The 20,837-nt window shown below is 37.7% G+C and overlaps 1 protein-coding gene across 3 annotated transcripts; it reads right to left on the bottom strand.

The window, feature by feature from the left end:
• Window positions 1–138: 138 nt before the first annotated feature.
• Window positions 139–20,370, bottom strand: LOC134755785 (tumor protein D54). Of its 3 annotated transcripts, none has more exons than XM_063692387.1 (7): window positions 20,072–20,370; window positions 7,603–7,775; window positions 5,317–5,420; window positions 5,016–5,075; window positions 2,657–2,819; window positions 365–2,124; window positions 139–251 (listed from the first exon to the last, which is right to left on the bottom strand). In XM_063692387.1, exons 1-6 carry the CDS (start codon window positions 20,088–20,090, stop codon window positions 2,005–2,007), a joined length of 639 nt encoding a protein of 212 aa, XP_063548457.1. In that variant the 5' UTR covers window positions 20,091–20,370; the 3' UTR covers window positions 139–251; window positions 365–2,004. The 3 variants fall into 3 exon arrangements, with proteins under 3 accessions (XP_063548457.1, XP_063548455.1, XP_063548456.1); XM_063692385.1 differs by lacking the exon at window positions 20,072–20,370 and adding an exon at window positions 9,901–10,557; XM_063692386.1 differs by lacking the exons at window positions 5,016–5,075; window positions 20,072–20,370 and adding an exon at window positions 9,901–10,529.
• Window positions 20,371–20,837: the final 467 nt, after the last annotated feature.

Below are 20,837 nucleotides of genomic sequence, written 5' to 3' on the forward strand. Positions count from 1 at the left end.
ATTTCCATCTGTGCCCGGCGGGGACAATTCCTGTCGTTCGGAAACCGGAGACAATTTTCCGAGTCTGTCATGATCAGGATGATCCATTACCACAGAAAGGTCAAAATGCATGTGGTTAAATAATTAAAACATCTGGGCTTTTATACATAAATTTTATTTACCATTCTTAAGGTATTTGATGTAAATAGTGGAAATATTTTATAAGTAAAGGAAAGCTAAGCATCTTACAAAAATATTTTATTCGTTTCCAACTGGACCAGGGTGGTGGTTTCCAGCTGTCCAATTTCCTTGCCCAATGTGCATTGCGTCTCACTCTCTCATTAAGCAAAATGTGAGACGCAAATACACATTGGACAGATGGAACACCAACCTAAGAGACGTTGGCGAGGTCGTGTTGTCGTTCAACAGGCATATTATACCAGGCAGGCCGGGGGGGGGGCTATTGCGATCCTTCATCAGCGTACCAACGTTTATTAAAAAATTTAACATTAAAAACATTAAATAGACACTTTTATAATTGAGTAACTTTCGTGGAATGCATTTTAGATACAAGTATATAATGAAGTACCCTTTAAAGCAGCGGTCGGCAACCTTTTAGCAACTAAGGGCCACATAGTAGTTAACGAAGTTGAAGCGGGCCGCACTTTGTTAATATTTGTGACTTTATCAGACATTTCTTTGTCGTTTGTCATAATTACCTACATACAAAATAGCCAGGTAGGCTCGCGGGCCGCAAGTCAGAGGTTCGCGGGCCGCCTGTTGCCGACCGCTGCTTTAAGGCTTGGCCAAACACACGGCGTGACGCAGCGCCGCGTCCGCGCGCGTGGACGCGCGGGGCGCGATGCCGGCGCGGCGGGACGCAGTCTGTTTGAGGTCGCTAACCTGTTAGCATGGGCGGCGGTCGCGCCATGTGTTTGGCCAAGCCTTTAAAGTGATTAGAGGCCATCAGGCAGTCTTGACGAGTCCAACGTTCACTCACTACATGCATATGCCCAATAACTTGTAAAGAGGGAACATCTAGAAGGGACCTTCTAAATGATTGGTGAAACAAACGTTATACGAGTATATCCGTTCTCCTAACTGATATTATTTCCTAAACAGTGATATAACTATTAGTCATGGGCCAAAAAGAACTAACGAAACTAAATAGTAGTCGACATCTATCCCTTTAATAGGACACCTCGTAGCGTAACACTGATCCCCCATTAAGTACATTTAATTCTAATATAAATAACGTAACACGAGTAATAATGGGGTTCGAATTAAGGTGTCCTATCAGCATTATTGTAGTTTCGCCACAACGCTACCGCCCAACCGGCGGCGACATAGAATAAATAATGTATAAATATTAGAATACTCGATTGCAAACTATCATAAAATACCCCAAACGTCACAAAGCCAATGATCGGATAGTTCGGATGGTATTAGACCTATCCAATTTATTTGTGCAATGTGCATTGCGTCTCACTCTCTTATTAGGCAAAATGTGGGACGCAAAAAAACATTGGACCAAGATATTGGACAGATAGAATACCACCCTAACTCTAGTGTTAACTTAAAGTGCAAGCATTTTAAGAAAGATTACGTGAAGCGTGTGCGGACCACCCCGAGTGTCAACTAGTTGCAAAATCCAATCACACTTGCTTAGACATAGTACTGGTGTTATACGTATAATATAAACGTTTCCGTAACTCGGACGCCGACGCCGTAATTATAGCGCCAGGACCCAAATAATCCAAAAACAGTTTTTGGAATATGCGTTTAAGATTTTCAACATTTTTATGCACGTTGCAATACATGGTCGAGTTAGGGTCGGTCACACCGCGCCGTCTGTCTGTAAAATTTTATCGTATGAGAAATATCATCATAGTTCACCGCAGAGGGACGTCGATAATTCCGCTATTTGTGGTCGGTGCAAGTGGCCCTTAGTGAATCGCCTGTGAAGTCGGTCGGTAGTGGAGCCCTGGTGTCCGGTGTGTGTGGCCGCACTAGGACAGTAGGACACTAGGGCAGTGGCTGGTGCTCGGGGATGGTGGGCGAGGCGGCGCCGCTGGCCGCGCGGCTGGCGTCGCGCAGCGCCTCGTCAAAGCTCTGCGTCGAGTTCGACCGGGACGCCACCTTGCCCTGCAAGTACCAGTACACACTTAAGTGTAAGGCCTGAGTCGACGCTCGAGTTGGGCGTGCAGCGGGGCAGGGCGTGCTGCGTGCATGTTAAACAAATGCAAACGTATAGGAGCGGCCTTAGTGCACGCTGCTCACATCACTTGTGAGCCCGACGCCACGCTGCACGCCCCGCCGAACGCTCCGCTTCGAGCGTCCACTCAGGCCCTACACTAAGAGAGGGCTGTCTGACCGTGCGTTCCGTTTGAGGGCTATCTAACTTGTCGTTGGCATATATCATGAGAGCCGGGATTTTGGCAGTTGAGCACCTTTTTGATTGATTGATGATATGATTTGTAGTAGCTAGATTGTCAAACGTTAGCGTCGCGACGTAGTGTACGGAACGGTATAGTCATCTACATCGACTTTATTTTTTCGCTGTGCGTCGATCTTCCTTTAGTGGGTTACGTATCCGAGTGCTGTAAAGGGCTACATTGCATTACATCCGAATCCAAAAGATTCGTTATCGTTTTCGTGTAACATAGGTTTAACAAACCTTAACGTTCTCGTAGGCGGAGCCGACGCGCTCCTCGATGGAGCGGAAGGACTCGGAGTTGCGCATCTGGCCGAGCTTGGTGGACACGCCGGCGGTGATTCCCCCCAGGATCGAGGTGGTCTTCTCCGCCGTCGATTTTATCACAGATTCTGTTTTTTGGTATCTGCGGATTAATAACACATAGTTGGTTCGGTATACGAATGCGCCACAAAGTCAGCCATTAGTGAAGAATGGCGGCCTGCTGTGAAGCTTGTCACCAATTGCTGAACTGATGACCTTGACCACTTTGCCAAGACTAAAACGACAAAGAAGAACAAGAAATCAGGTTGTGCTGAGCTAAGCTGTCACGGTGCATTTAAGAAACTTCATATGGAAAATAAGAGTTTACCTATTTATGTGATGAAAGGTTCTAATATGAACCCACCGACCCTAAGAAGTTGTCATTGTTGATATCCTTCAATACTACCTTTATTTAATCTTGCTTATTCTAGGCGTTAAAATTATCACGACAAAGGATTTCAGATAACACACATCTTGAAAAGAATGTGGTGTGTGGTTTTCAATAAAAGATGACTAGGCGCCTGGTGCCTAATGACTAGTGGCAGTGATAAAATGACTATTGATCTGATAACAGCAATGTAACTAAACATTCATATTATGAATCACGCAAAGAAAATCATAAGAGATTCTTGCGCAAAGATCAAGTTACATGGTCATTTATTTTCGTTTTATTTCTTACTAAATATTTTTATCTGTTTTCCAGTTGATAATACCTATTTGTAAACAGTCACTATTACTTACTAACATTCGCAGTAAATAATGACCAATTGTAATAAAGACATACTACAAATAAATTAGTTTACTCGTTACGTAAATGAATGCTATTAAGTAAAACATTTTACAAAATGTACTTCGCAGGGACCGGACAACCCTTTCCGGGATAAAACCCTTTCAATGGGCGACACTTAAACACGGCTAACACATTGAAAGACTTTCCCTATTGAACTGCAAGCCCATTCATACCCTTACCTTTGACTAACCCTTACCGAAGAGCTAACCAAAAATAAGGCTAGCTCTTAATAAGGGTTACCCTTATCTTTAAGCGCTTTTTATAAAAGTTTCCCTTTGTGTGAAAGAGACAGGATTAGTATATATCTACGGTAGTGTATGAAAAGGAAAGAAAATACGTCTCTAGTCAAAGAACGCCGCCGTCGCCGCCGACGATCGCTCGGATTCGAAGTAATGTGTGCTTTATGAACAAGGTAGACGACTTAAATTAGCACGCTTATATGCTAAAAGGGAAGGCCTTTATAAGGCTAACCCTTATAAGCAATATGCAAGGTGTTGGTGAGCGGATGATAAGGGTTTTGTAAGGGTATTTGGGCTACCGATTACTCAAATGTGGTAGCTTTATATAAGGGTTTTTAAAACCAAAACAAAGGGTTTCGTCTGGCAAAGGGTATGGTGAGTTAAGCCTTATGCAATAATACCCTTATAAAACCCCGATAAGGGATAGCGGGCCGGTCCCTGGTACTTAGTCATAGCAAATACATCAAATAAACGTCAACATTACGCTATATATAGTTAATTAAGATATGTAATAGTAGAATACAAGTTCTTTTGGGTTAGAACAGTTATCTATTATATATAGTTAATTAAGATATGTAATAGTAGAATACAAGTTCTTTTGGGTTAGAACAGTTATCTATTATTCAAAAACCATGCCAAATCACTACAGTTTTACCATCTAAGTACCTCTAAAAAGCGTTCTCACCAAACCATAATCAAAAAAATCAATATGTGTAAACCATTCCACTAAGTAGGGCAAACAATCTATTATCGCCAATAAAAAGAAACAAATGTTAGCTCTAGGTACACTAAAATTGTCACTTCTTTTGTTGCTGTAAAACGTGATCTTTTGTTCTTACCAAATAACTCCGTAATAGATGGATACAGTCTAAGGAAAAAACGTGCCTCGCAAATCACGAAAATTTGATTCTAGATCAGATGACGCTACTATCTTTGGCCTACTCTCGTATAGAGGGCGTTGACGGTTTCGTTTGTTATTTAACAATTTTAACGCATATCAGTGAAAGGACATGGGTCAAATCATATAAAAATAATTAATGCAAATAAAAAAAACATTTATCCATATTTAAATACATTTAATCGTATTTTTATAAGTCTTCATTTTTAGTTTTAAAGTGTATTGATAGATGGCAGTGAATTTTCTGTGGTTACAAAATTTACTATGACAGTACCGCTCTATCTTTTGGTTCTTACCACGTTCTTACAAAAGATGGTGCCAACGACGGGATTGTTTACCCAATATAATAGTAAGACATTAAAATGTACTTACATTGGTGCTTCGGTCACAGCTTGAGTAAGCGCTGCCACGCGAGTTTCTATTGATTGATAGCTGTTGTGCAACAAACCAAAAGTGAATAAAAGTAGGTTTAAAAAAACCGCCACATTTTCTACTTACATATATATACTAGTATACAAAGCAAAACAAAAAGCAAGCAATGCACCCAAGCTTCACTAATGCATGTTTATGCTCTAACCCTCAAGAATTGTTTTAACATTGAATTGATAATGTAACGTAATGCATACGTCGACAATGTTTACGTTGAAATATTAAAGTAACATGCTATACTTACACTTGGCTTTCCTTCACATTTTTAAAACCCTGATTGACGTCTTCAGTAATCTCCTTCCACACTGTGATGCCGAGCTTTCTTTTGAGTTCGGAGCTTTGACGCATCTGAAATGATTTTATTGGTACTAAATAAAATTTCGTTTTCAATAAAAAAAGGTTAATCTGTTTCGATTATCGGTGGTGCATGAGCTTTTCACCTATAGGTAATTGCTCTCCTAATGACAAAAACCGCATTGCTGACAAGTCTAACAAGCCGACAATTACATAGGTTACCTTTTCCTAAGAATCGTCAATTCATGACGAATCTATCAAACTTGAACAATACTAAAAAACCGACCAAGTGCGAGTTGGACTAGCGCACGAAGGGTTTCGTACCATTACGCAAAAAAACGACAACGTCACGTTTGTTGTATAGGAGCCCCACTTAAATATTTATTTTATTTTGTTTTTAGTATTTGTTGTTATAGCATCATCTGTGCATGTAGTATCATCAGCAAAAATACATCATCTGTGAAAATTTCAACTGTCTAGCTATCACGGTTCATGAGATACAGCCTGGTAACAGACAGACGGACAGACACAGACAGACGGACAGTGGAGTCTTAGAAATAGGGTCCCGTTTTTAAATAATGTAATTTAATCGCGTTAGACCCGGTAATGACATTAATTATGCCTAAAAAGAAAGACATTAATGTGAACCATTAATAATTCGTTAAAACCGCTATAAAATGAACCAGAAATTAAAGAGAAACCACTCCTTTTCGACATCAAAAGTAATTGTAAAGTGGCCTACTTCTCCTGTAAGTTGTCGATATGTATGATATGCACCAAAGCTTAAACTTCTGTCGAAAAAAATTACGATTTTTTTGCCAACTGGCTGTCTATCAATTTAAATGCTGCCTGTAGATACCATAGTTTGAAATTTCAATTAGCTTCTTATGGGTAGGTTTGGAGCAACCTTTGTTATAAATGAAGCAGATTTCTTAAAAGGGTAAAAATGAATTGGGATGTGGGCCTCATCCCATAAAAGTCAAGGATCCGTGCACGCTCGCAGAACCACTCAGCTCAGCCTTGTCTCTGTTAGCTGTCATTGTGACAAGTGTCCTGGGTAAGTTGTCGTCGACCCATTTGAGGGTTAGGTGACTAGTCGCCTCGTTATCGAACCACGCGAGCGTGAACCTACACTCCGCGTAAATTCACGTTATAGCGAGATACCTTGATTTAAACTTAAGAGACATAGTTAACGCCGAGTCCATGAAACGAGAGACTGAGATGGAGTCTTCTCCGAGACCAGGGATAACGCCGTCCTTGAAACGACAAAGGTAAACTTTAAAACTTAATTATACGCGATTAAGAGGAAAGGGGACGCCCGCTCCTCCATACAAACGTTGTCCCCATTTTCCTCTCTGGATATTGACATTATGGAAAATAATTTAACATAATTTGATGTATATTAACCATAGCTATGCCCCTACGTTTGACTTTTTTAGATTTTTTAATTATTGTAAAAATTAGGAGCGAAAAAGAGATTACATACAAATTTTTAAATGCTCCTAACTCTTATATTTAAAAATTCGAATAAAAATCACACGTTACGCGATTAAGAGGAAAGGGGACGCCCGCTCCTCCATACAAACGTTGTCCCCATTTTCCTCTCTGGATATTGACATTATGAAAAATAATTTAACATAATTTGATGTATATTAACCATAGCTATGCCCCTACGTTTGACTTTTTTAGATTTTTTAATTATTGTAAAAATTAGGAGCGAAAAAGAGATTTCATACAAATTTTTAAATGCTCCTCTTATATTTAAAAATTCGAATAAAAATCACACGTAGGGGCATAGCTGTGGTTGATATACAAACAATTGTGTCAAAATATTTTCAATCATGTTAATATTCCGAGAAAAATTTAAAAAAAAAACCTGCCAGGTGCGAGTCGGACTCGCGCACGAAGGGTTCCGTACCATTACGGAAAAAACAGCAAAAAAAATCACGTTTGTTGTATGGGAGCCCCATTTAAATATTTATATTATTCTGTTTTTAGTATTTGTTGTTATAGCGGCAACAGAAATACATCATCTGTGAAAATTTCAAATGTCTAGCTATCACGGTTCATGAGATACAGCCTGAGTCTTAGTAATAGGGTCCCGTTTTTACCCTTAGGGGTCCGGAACCCTAAAAAAAGGACTGAGGACTACGTTTGTATATATGAAAAGGCGATTTCGCGCGGTTCCTCCACTTTCGTCCCGTTTTATAATACCTTGCTTGCTTGCTTAGATTACCTTGCTGTTGAGCACGGTGCGCAGGGTGGCGATCTCATCGTCGACGCGAGCGAGCTCACGACTCCACTCTGCGCGCAGCTGCTCGGCCTGCTCGGGCGTGAGTCCGACGAGCTCGTCGGGCGTCTGCGTGTCTCCGCCGGCGCCCGCGCCCGCGCCGGGTATCACTTCTTCAGCTGGAACAAACCACATTTTTGGTCAAGCCTATTTTCAGTTTGTAGACTTCAACCGGCCTCGTAAGGCTCCAGCGTACGTAACTCAACAGCATCAGAGGAACATAAAGCAAAAATGGCAACAAATATCTACGGTGACGTTGCATGACGTCAACAGTGATCTTTGCATAATGTTTCGCACATTCAATTAGAAAACCTCTAACTTACACACGATAAATTCCAAATGACACAATTTTATAGCAGCGATTTGCATGTTCATCTAAGCGTTGAATAGAGGAAGAAAACAAGTTCATTGTCACTTTTTTACTAGTTGTGCGTGAGTTACGTTTTACTCTATAAAAATTATCGTTCAAATGAATAAGTATTAGAATATGTAAAGAAAAAAGATCCCACCAAAAAACTTTTCATGTATAATGTTGCCAAGACCAAACCATAAGGCTCGCACTGTCAAAAAGTTATCAGATTTCTTGTAGAGCCAAGCTTCTAACTCTACAAGCCCTAACTTCACAAACTCTACACGTTAGTCAAAATACGTGGCTAGGCCGTTTATCTCCCAAAGTATTTATTTAAACAATAAATGATTTTAAATATCTTTAAATTATTTTTAAAACCCTATTGAATTATATGATATGGGGCACAAATTTATGTACGTTAATTTTTCTATAAAATTTCACGAGAATATTCTCTGTAACCAAGGACCGGAAAACCCCTCTTTACGCTTAAGCGTATCAACTCGGTAACACAATCAATTCGGTTTCCTTATCATTCGGTAACCCTATTAATCCTATCATACTTTTACCTGATTGTAAAAGTTTATTGAAAGGGTTAATCTCAAAACCACATCCCGATAGGGTTGTTTTAAGGGTTTTTAACAGGTTTTTATTCAGTTATGGTAACCTTTATTATCGGTTGCTTAATGGTTTGCTATACATTTAATGTAGCTTTCTATACAGTCGTATTTATTGATGTGTTTGGGAATATTCCTAGTAAATTCTAAATTCCAATTGTTTCGTGGCTACATGGCTGAATTATACATGTTAAAATTTAGTTTATTTATTTATTATTATTTTTTGTTTTTTGTATTTTAATATTGTCTTCGGTTACCGCGATAGTTACTCATGAAATAAAACTATGAAAACGGATTATATCGCGTATATTGAATTTATAATACATCCCGACGTTTCGAACTCTTTACAGCGTTCGCACCCGTTGACCACGAACGCTGTAAAGAGTTCGAAACGTCGGGATGTATTATAAATTCAATATACGCGATATAATCCGTTTTCATAGTTTTATTTTTGTATTTTGTTTATGATTTTATTCATTTTATTGTATTTATTGATTTTACTGATTTTATTTATTTATTTTGTTATTTTTATTCTTTTTTACTTATTTTATTTATATTTCTTGTTTTCTTTATTTTATTTGTTTTAATCATTTTATTTGTAATATTTACCTAGAACCAGGGTATTAAGCACCCAAAAGTCGAAAGCCTAAATATTACTAAGTGACTTTTGACAGCTCTCTAAATTTCCCTATTTTCCACGTCAGGAGAATATTACGGAAATATTCTCAGTAAATTACGTTACCGAAAGTTTCCCATAACGGAAACATTCCGCTCGCCCATCACTAATACCGAATAATTACCGAATATTCGGCCCATCTCTAGTTTCAATATTAAGCAAAACTTTGAATTGTATTTACGTACATTAAACTTACATATTCTCTATACTTACCTACTTCATTGTAAAAGTACCTTACAATTGAAATGCCTTAGAAGTTATAAACAAATAATTGTTCTTCAGCTTAACCTACTCAAATTACTTTGTGTAAAGTTGGCTAAAAACTAAAAGTATCAATGCAAAAACATATGCGTACAACGTACAAGTCAAGCGAGTACTTAATTATTAGTGTTATTAGCGTAGGTATAATGTTGAGGTGCGGTATCGTATTTTAATAATCGATTTTTGCGCTAAAATTACGTGGTGCACTATGAAGGCACAAGAGCGCAAATGCGCATTTAAATACCTGCTATTAAGAATGTAGGTATTTGTTTTACACCTAACAATGGGCTACAATTAAAGCAAACACCTGTGCGTGAGTGTGTATGTATTCAACGTTTACTGACCTCCCGGTGTGATACCTAAAAACTTTTTATAATTCGTGTGGCTGGACACTTTGGCAAGATATGGCTTAGATAAATCTTGGAAGGTGACTCTAACTTCACGCATTTTCTTCTTAAATATGCGGAGCCTTCTGCGCCGATTGTCCATGTAGAATTCTGTTTCAATGCACAGTGCTGCATCTGCGAGATCCGGAAGCGCGCGCCAGGACGCGTCCAGGTCGGCCTGCGGCCAGGCGCGCTCCTCCAACTCGTCCAGCTCGTCCACGGCCACATCGAAGCTGGGCGTCGAGTCGTCGTCCGGCGGCAAGAAGTAAGGATCCTCCATGTACTCCAAGCTCGCCGGCTCAACTCCTCCGCTGCTAGCCATCACTATTTCCTATCTATTACGTCCGTCGCTACTATTTAACATGTTTGATAAAAACAAAACACGATCAAGTTGACACTTAGAACACGGAGCGTTTATTTACGGTAATTTCATGTCACTATAATCGCGCTGCGCTAGCCGCGAACGCAACATATGCGACCCGTATTCTAACCAAGGCGAGATATTTTTCAATTCGCTTCCGCCACGTCGGGCCCGCTAGCACGCCCGCGTCCGTCTCGCGCCGCTGCCCGAGTGCTCGTATTATTCGCCACTTTCACCACCGGCCGCATGAGCTCCAAACTTGGAAAATTATATTAAATGATCTTAACCTCTGACGCGTAAAGCACTATTTTTAACCTATTTTATGTTAGTTCGACATATATTGTAAATATGTCACGTAGCAGCAGAGAGCGCACTAAATGGTTTCTGGCCGAGTACGAACACGAACAAAACAACAAACACGATTCGAGCTCACCTTGTGCGACCAAAGTTTATTGACAGTGCCTCGAGCGAGCGGCGGCCGGGTCCAGAGCGCTGGACCATCTTTTTGTTACGTCATTTTTGCTACTCAAATTGAGAATAAAAAACTGAATAGGTACCTATTACACGACTAGTTTGTATGGTAGTGAGTCATGCAGCGCGTCGGGTTTTGTAACAGCTTCGTGTCAGACTCCTAACGTAACCAGCACGTAACTGCTTATTTTTCATACACCATAAAGAATTTGAGTTCAATGGACCCAATTACATTAAACACGTATGTGGACCTGGACAGACAATGTAGCTAAACTTTTTTGCTTTAATCTAGCACCAGTTAGAAAGATAATAAAAACTACCCAAACCACGAACTGAAAAATGAAGCAATTTTGCTTGCCACATCAGTAGGTTACGACTCGTCTATTTTCTGTCTGTATTTCGGCATTCGCTTGCTGTGCAGACTGTGCAGTGCAACAGAAATACAAATACAAATACAAATTTTTATTGTTTGAATGTGAGTGGTTATAAATGGTTAATATTTATAAATGGTTAATAGTTATAATGGTTAGTATTTGGTTACATCACAATCAGCCTGAATTTGGCGTACAATACTCTTTGACTCTCAATGTGCATGTCATTAAAACCTATAAAATTAAAATAAAAGTATAAAAATGTCAGAAAAAAAATAAGTATTAGTAATAATAATAGAGAATAATAATAACAGGTCAATGTCATGCATACAGAAAAGTGGCAACACATAATTTTCATAACAATTTTATGTCAAGCTAATACAGTACCTAAAAAGTAATAATAATAATAAAATATTATAACAGTTATTAGGCGTTGGTGGATACAAAGTGTTCATTAACCGAGTAGAACATTTTTTGTAAACACCACTTAAATAATTTGGTTTTAAAACCTTGAAGTAATTGCGTTTTGCATTGCTGCCATTGCTCAACGTAATAACTTCAGGACAGCTCTCGAGCATAGAATGTTCTAATTTATTTAATTTGTATTTAGCTCGAGGTATTTTAATTTAACAACGGTAATAACTAATAAGTGAGTAAGACTTGTGTCAATTAACAAGTGTTGTTGTGTGCGTGGCCTGGAACTACCTACATAGCTAAATAAAAGTAGGTATAAAATACTTTTTTCGAGAATTTAATATTTTTTTCGAGAACCAATTTTAACATGTAATAAAACAAGTTTTACCATGTAATGCTGTGTGCCTGTGTAATGTCGGCCTAGAAATGGAATCTTCCCGTGTGGGTGTCGTAGGTAGGTACTAGGTAGGTATAAGGCGACAGGGAAAAGGTCTATCTATCTATACCTACCTACATATTTATTTTATCGGCTCTTAGGTATGTGTTTGTTTATTGGATTTATAGGTACCTACTTACTTTTCAGGCGCGAGTTATGGATAGAAGCTTGTCAAAGACCGGACTTGAAAAATAAAACTGTTGAACAATTATATAACATGCACGTATGTGGTTTACACTTTGAAAGATGGATGTATATGAAAACAAAATTAAAAAGCACTGCTATTCCCGTATCAAGCTTACCGTCTGCTTCACTACATCCCATGAGTACACAAACTGAGACTCCAAAAATAGAGATTATAAAAAATTTGACAAACAGAGGTGTACAACAACAGATCGACATTGCTTCAGTAGACGTATCAGTTGTGGCATCCACTAGTGCCCAAGCATCGCAGACTACAAAAAAATTGACAGATCATACTCCAGGAATAAGAAAACATCGAAAACAAGTAACAAGTTGTGCAATAAAGTTGAAGTTGATGGTAGATGCTAAGTCGACGGACGTCACCTATGAACAGTTCTTACAAGGATGTGACAAGTTCTTATCACCTAATCTAAGTAAAATTGTCAAAGCACATGTCAATTTATAATAATAATAAGCCCGCAGGGCAGCTTGTGGCAATCTGTTGGGGAGTGACAACCCCACGGACGGCACGGACCCGAGTGCTCCAGAGAGTCGGTCAGGGTATCCGTCTCCGGCGTGTCTTCGTCGGTCGAACTGGACCCCAAGGGGACCCGCAGGACTCTGAGCTCTGGCTTGCCTTCATTGGCCGTCCAGAGGGGAGTCGTAAGAGCTTTATGCCCCAGGGGTGGAAAGGCAAGGTTAAAGACCCGACCAAATGTTCAGGCTTAATTTTTTTTATGAGTATTTATATATTTAACTATTTTATGTAAAAATTACAGACTGCCTCAAGAACCTTTTTTGGATTTTTTTGAAAAATTCTTTTGCACGCTTCAGGCAAGGTCAAAGAAAGACCTAGCCAAATGTTCAGGCTTATTTTTTTATGACTATTTAGATACTTAAGATTTTTATGGGGCCCAAAAAATCTTTAAAAATATAAGGGTTGATTTAGCCCCGCTACCCTGCAGCCTGACCTGCAGTGCTGAGTTAGGGTATGATAGGAGAAGTATCAGGCAAATTTCCAGCTTGCCTCAAGGACACTCCAAAATTCTACCAGCTCTCCGTCTATATATTGAGGCGTTGTGTAGATGAACACAAATGTTTATCAATGATTAACTACGCGTCAAATTATTCTGACGAACCAACAACAAGTAATTTTTACTTACGTAAACGTGCATACAATACTATGCGTGATTCCTTTGGTGGACTACAGGTACCTACAGCTGATTTCGTTGAATACTGTACTAAACTAAAAGCCTGTTTTAGGCAAAATTTCCACTCGTTTGTTGGAAACAATATTTCAGGTAGATTATTTGAAATACTAAGTACTGTAGAATTTAAATCACGGCCATGTTCATAGTACGGCTCCATGTCCTAACAAAAATCAGTTTTATGGTCCCATCCTGAAGAAAGCATGAAACTTGGCATGAATGTAACTGTTTTGGATTAGTATTGCAACAATAAAATCAATTATTAACAATGATTTATGATTTCATTATAAAAAGTAGGTACCTTTTCAGTTATCATTAACTGTATTTCCAATATGGATATTTAGTTTTTGCAACATTATTTAGGGATCTAGTGAGATCATCATTTCATCAAACTGCCTATCATATGATAGTTGAAACAAAAATAATTTGTTCCTTATTAATAGGTATTTCATTAGTACTAACAAGTACCACATAAAAACTTAATTATTATAGGACTATCAAAGAAATCAAAGGATTGCATGAGATGCAATTTTTAGCCAATTCAACAACGTTGTGCAACTCTTAACAGTGTGTTACTGTTTACAATCTATGTAACATTTATTTTCTCATTAACTAGATACTAAGGATCTAGCAAAATTATTGGATGGCACTATGGCCCTATTATGAAATTGAGCAAAAAGCATTACAAGTGTCACTCCACTTTGCATACATGCAGATAAACTATGGCCTGGATTAACACATGGACTATTTTATTTCTAATTGGAAACTCTGAATCTACGCAAAACAATGTTAACGGAAAGATGGTATTGTAAAAATGTAAAAAAAAGACGTCACTTGAGTCAGACGCGGTGAGCTGTAACTCTGGAAGTAATGCCTCTACGACTATGAAATAAGTGTTATTTTGTAGCTAAATGTATAAGGTATTTAACTTCTTTAGCCTATTTTATCACCACTCTTGTCGTTTTCCTATAAATGAAGCAAGAAAGAAAACAGTGTGCCTGTTTTTACGATTTCATAATACGTTGATGGATGTATATAGAAATATATTAATCTTACCAGCTTACCACTATAAAATGTATCGTTTTGTAGGCAATTTATCGACGATGATTTGGTCTCTGAAGAGTAGACTCTTCAGTTGTATCGTTTTTGTAGAAAATTCAGAAAACCAGAATGAGGGAGACAAAAGGGGGGAAATAGCTATTTATGCAACAAGTGCGGAAATCATCTTTACGCAGGTGTATCATACAATGTTTTACTAAGCATTGTACGAGTAAATAAAAAAATATCATGGCAAATAAGTTTATTAAAAAAAAAAATTGAAAACAAAAAGCACTAGTGCGGAAAAGTGCTCTTTTCCGCACTAGTGCGAGAAAGTAGCACCCATATGTACTGTAAAAAAAATTGAAAACAAAAAGCACTAGTGCGGAAAAGTAGTACTTTCCGCATGATATGGCTCCGCAGGAAACGCACTTTTCGAGCACATGCATTGTAAAATAATTTTTAATACAGTTGCTCAAAAAGTGCTACTTTTCGTGGCTGTTTAGCGTGCGGAAAGTTGGTTTTCGCGAACTAGTGCTTTTTATTTTTCCATTTTTTTTTATAAATTTATACTTGTTCCAATTCATGACTACTTATTGATGAGTGTTAATATTAGTTTCCTTTAAACGTCGTAATCAACATAAAAACCTACTGTTAATGTAAGAATACGAAAAATATGCATATTTCATATTTTATTACTTACCTCTTCATCATTATAAGTATTATAACACGTTTATTTTTTAATGTTGAAAACCCGTTCTTAATAAGTTGTCTGAACGGAACGGAACACCTGTCAAAGAAGAGGCGTTTTTTCTTACTGCAAGGATGTTTTAAGTTTCCAAAGGCAACATTCGATATTGTTTTTATAAATATAAGATACACAAATAATCGTAAGTAACGATATTTAGGTAATAATAGTACAATGTTTTATATTTACAATTGTTTCTGTCTTATAGAACATGCATTTGAAAAAAAAACTTTCATTGAAGTGGGTTCAATAATAATAACAAAATCCATTCTAGTCGAATAAAAGCAAAAAAACACCTCTTCATAATGTCAATGTCAATGATGTCACAGAATTAATAATATAAAAGTTTCGAATTCCTTACTTATTGTCTTCCTTATTTTTTCGCAACTGTATTAAAAAAACGTCGTTCGATACACGTGCGGAAAGGTCATACTTTCCGCACTAGCATCGAAATGTACTATTCTCGACGTGCTTCCATATCGAAATTGAAGCACATATATACGACAGCTACATTCATGCCAAGTTTCACGCTTTCTTCAGGATGGGACCGTATTTTAAGTTAAGGGCTCGTACTATCATGTTTTCTCCATTCTTTTCTGATCAGATTGTTCATCCGAAAGCGAATACATCATATAGTTAAATTTTATAATAGAAAATTAAAAACATCCAAAAATAAAGTGTCACGTAAATATATATTTACGAATGAATAATTACATTACATTTGTAATAATCACAATTATTTTGAATGTACATATGAATAAATGATTAATTGATTACATCAGAATAGTAATAGTCACAATTGTTTTATTTCCCATTTTGTGACAACCCTAGCATATTTGCATGTGACAGCGTAAGTACCTACACTGGCGTCGGCTACGTAGTAACTATTTATTAATCTGTGCGTCGGCGTCGCGCGACATCAAAGGCGTTGCGCTACTGTAGGGAAGAATAATTGTAATACTGTGGTACAGTGAGCGTCAATAGTAGCAGATGAAGCAACGCACCAAAAGTACCTGCCACCCACACTTTTCCAAATAGAGATCAATCTCTACAGTTATCGTTAATGGTAGATTGTGTCCCAAGGGAGAAAAATGACATATTTACGGCGAGGATGTACACTGAATTCTGAACGAAGCCAAGGCTCCTACAATTGAATCCCGAGCATAGCAAGGGATTCTAAAATAGAATCCTGATCGTAGTGAGGGATTCAAGTGTCAACGCCCAAGGTGGAAATACGTTGGCTACTGATTGGTGATGAAAAACCAAAAAACCGGCCAAGTGCGAGTCGGACTCGCTCACGAAGGGTTCCGTACCATTACGCAAAAAACGGCAAAAAATCACGTTTGTTGTATGGGAGCCCCACTTAAATATTTATTTTATTCTGTTTTTAGAATTTGTTGTTATAGTGGCAACAGAAATAAATCATCTGTGAAAATTTCAACTGTCTAGCTATCAAGGTTGATGAGATACAACCTGGTGACAGACGGACAGACAGACAGCGGAGTCTTAGTAATAGGGTCCCGTTTTTACCCTTTGGGTACGGAACCCTAAAAATGGCAAAAAGGAAGTGGTTCTATCAGAACTGGACATTTGACAATTGCTATCCCTATGTCTGCAAGATTTGAGGACTTCCAGTAAAAGGAGGAAAACAGTAAAAAACAAAAAAAGATTAAGTCATAGAAAACACAAAATCATAAAAAAAATTAAAGATTGAAATACACTGCCTGTACAATCACATCAAACACATGTAATTCATTATGTAAATATAAGCATACAAATGTGTTGTTATGCCTCAAATTCATATTACTTCAATATCACTTTATGAAATGTTGTAAAATAATAATAATAGGCTTCCTCTTTTTCCTGATAACAATGCGCATCAAGCACACACGCCAGACGGCCAGCCATGGCAGTGGCAGTGTAAAGCATATCAGATTCAGGTAACTACTAAGAATTTTTTTAATTTGTTGTTCCTAATTTAGATATTTTCGGAAGTGCCTATTTTTAACCGACTTCAAGATTTCAAAAGGAGGAGGTTCTCAATTTGGTTGTTTTTTTTTTATGTTTGTTACTCCATAACTCCGTCATTTCTGGACCGACTTTGGAAATTCTTTTTTTGATTGTAAGTATATACATACAGATTGGTCCCGTTTTTGTCAAAACGCAGTTCTGATGATGGGATCCATGAGGAATCAAGGTAACTCCTCAAATGTTAAAGGCATACATATAGTGATTTTAGTATTTTCATCAACAAATCAAGCATTTACATTTAAAAAAGTGACATTTTATGAAGTGGAACTGCTGATGATGATCAGAATGTAACTCTTCAATGACGCATAGTTCACGTTTGGCGACTTGTCCTCTTCGTTATGTTTGTTAAGCAAGTTAGATTTTCAAGACACATTTTTGTCAAGTGTGGGTTTTTTGAACTGCGATTCTCACAGAACAGAACTGCTATGAGAAAAATATGTTAGGTTAGGTTAGAACTGTGACCCTTACAGAAACGAAATGCTACTAGGGAAGTGGGTGATTTTACTTCCTTTTAGTTAGGCAAAAGATGCTGTCTTTTTCATTAAATTGTCTGGAGTGCACCATCAACAATAAGTGATCTTTCAACGGCATCCCCCATTGAAGTCGGTTTTTTTTTCTTAAAAAATATTAAGAATTTATTTTGTGTCACTAAAAGGTACAACATTGTCGGTTGTCAATAAGGTTGATTTCAAATTGAAGCTTTAAGAAAAGAGTGTCTGATTGACAACCAACAATAAGTACACATTTTGTTGAAAATGGCACACATAGGTGGATAAATTTCTTAATTTAATATGCTACTTTAAAAAGAAAAGCTTGTGGACATGCAAGCTTGTGAGGCAATTGCTACCTAAAGCAGCTTGTTTGTGGTAGATATGCCTCGCCTAAACCTAACCGTAGCCAAGCCATGCAGTGTCGGTATTTTGTCTTACTCAAAGGCACCTATATTATTTGTTGAAAATAATAGAAATTAAATATAAATTTATAGAAATGAGTATCTCAAACTGATATTGTGAACACTTTGGGCAACATATTGGGCGCAAAAGATCTGAATTAAAGAAGTCTAAAAGGGATGTTGCTTGAACATTAAAAAAAAAATGCTCCATGTTTGTTTTAAAAGATGATATTGCTCTATCTTTATTTTAGTCATAAGAAAAAATCATTGCAGGCCTTTTGCATCTTGTCTGCATATGCACTTCTGAAACTATTTACTTGAATTGAATTGAACAGGGGAAAATGGCTATTTTTGGAACAAGGCGTTATGTAACATGTTTTTTAAAAATAAATATCATTATAATCACGCCTATTTTCCGGAGGGGTAGGCTGACACCACGGCTTTCCACTTGCTACGATCCTGAGATACCTCTTTCGCTTCCTTTACTTTCATGCTATAACATTCCTCATACACGGTCGCTCATTTCTTCAATTTTTTGATTATACTTTCCTAAACATAATTGTGACTTTTAGGTAAAAATGGTCACTTTGGTGTTACGTAACTTAGGTAGGGGCCCAGGGTGGGGGGGGGGGGGGTTACAGGAAAACGTCACGGCGCGTTACACGGAGGGAGAGGGGTCAAAAATCTTCGAAAATTGCATTACGTTATATTTGAACGCCCCCCATCTAGCATCGCATAGTTGAGCTACAATCACAGAAGTTCTAATTTAGGTTGACAGATTTGATAACAAAGGTTGACTGGTAGAGAATGCCTTATGGTATTAAGTTCGCCTTTTGTACAATGTGTTTTCTTATGTGTAATAAAGATTGAATAAATAAATAATAATAAATAATAAGATTACATACAGACAATGGGACAGTTGAAACTAAATAAAAGCTTGTAAAAATAGAGATGATTATCATATTTACACATCACTGGTGTCCCCAAAATCAGGGACCGGCCCGCTATCCTTTATCCGGGTTTTATAAGGGTATTGCATAAGGCTTAACTCACCATACCCTTTGCCAGACGAAACCCTTTCATTTTGCTTTTAGAAACCCTTAAATAAAGCTAACACATTTGAGTAAGCCCAAATGCTCTTACAAAACCCTTATCATCTGCTCACCAATACCTTGCATATTGCTTCCCTTTTAGCATATAAGCGTGCTAATTTAAGTCATCTACCTTGTTCATAAAGCACACATTACTTCGAATCTAAGCGATCGTTGGCAGCGGGAGCTGCATTCTTTGACTAGGCACGTATTTTCTTTGCTTTTCATACACTAGAGTAGATATATACTAATCCTATCTCTTTCACGCAAGGCTGAACCACAACATTACTAAAGGGAAACCTTTATAAAAATATACGGGTAACCCTTATTAAAGGCTAGCCTTATTTTTGGTTAGCTTTTCGGTAAGGGTTAGTCAAAGGTAGGGGGTATGAATGGGCTTGCAGTACAAAAAAATGAAAAAGTTTATTGTGCAAATTTGAGTATACAATAAATCACGACCCTGTGAAAGGGAAAGTCTTTCAATATGTTAGCCGTGTTAAAGGGACGCCCATTGAAAGGGTTTTATCGTGGAAAGGGTTGTCCGGTCCCTGCCCAAAATATTATAAAATAATTGATCTGTATCAGTCATAACCACATCCATTGTTAACTTTTGAAGTTGTGAAAAAATACTCCTATTATTATATTTGTTATTTTATCAATAAAGACCGAATTTGACAATATCTAATCATCTAAACATAATCTAATTACACTAGCCTACATTAAAATACGTTAACCTCTTCAATGGTTGTATATGTAAACTGTATTTCAAAAACACTAAACAGGAAAGCAAATATTGTAAATGATAACTTACGCCGGTAACACCATTCCATTCCTCAGAACCGAGAACACGCAAATGAAGTGCAATTTATATTAATTGTTACGTACCTGTCTGAACTCCGCTCATTTTGCTTGGAAAGTACTGCTATCTCTACAGTCTTGATGTTGTAGAGGTATTCACAATCACATAGGCGAATTAAGAATACGACGGCAATAGAAATTGTAGAATTGGTGAATATTTTAACAGGTGTCTACGTTAAAAAAAAAAAACAAATTCCACAGAAAGCTTGACTTGCTGTCGTGCGCAATCGAACTTAACTTCAATTAATTTACACAACTTGTAACCCGTCTTGGGTGCAGTGCAGCGTCCACGTAAAATTTTCAGTGATAACGATAAAATGCACAAGATGGCGATGGTACCACTCAAATCAACTTGACAGATCAAGATGACTGATCAAGATGAATCAAATTGTAATTTTTCACATGGCAACTCTGCGCTTACGGCGTTTCACACTTTTCGACCATTCATCAATTCAATCACTTGCAGACGGCCAGACGGAAACAATACTTTTGCCAATCTGGGCCGTGTTGCATAATCAACTACAACTAATATTACAAGCGGAACTCCTTTTCTAATTTCACTTATTAGAAAAGGAGTTCCGCTTGTAATATTAGTTGTAGTTCATTATGCAACATGGCTCTGATTAAATTGTCTCATGGTCAGATAAAATCAGGTGGTGCGGACGCAAACGCCAACGCGACCGCCGGTGAATGGTCGATATCGATAAAATAGAGGTGCGAATGCGAACGCAAGAAAATCAATTTGTGTAGGTCGCTCCAGATTACGCGGTGCGAAGCCGCGAACGCGAGTGTG

This window comes from Cydia strobilella, chromosome 3, assembly GCF_947568885.1.
Source record: "Cydia strobilella chromosome 3, ilCydStro3.1, whole genome shotgun sequence".
NCBI classification, from domain to species: domain Eukaryota; kingdom Metazoa; phylum Arthropoda; class Insecta; order Lepidoptera; family Tortricidae; genus Cydia; species Cydia strobilella.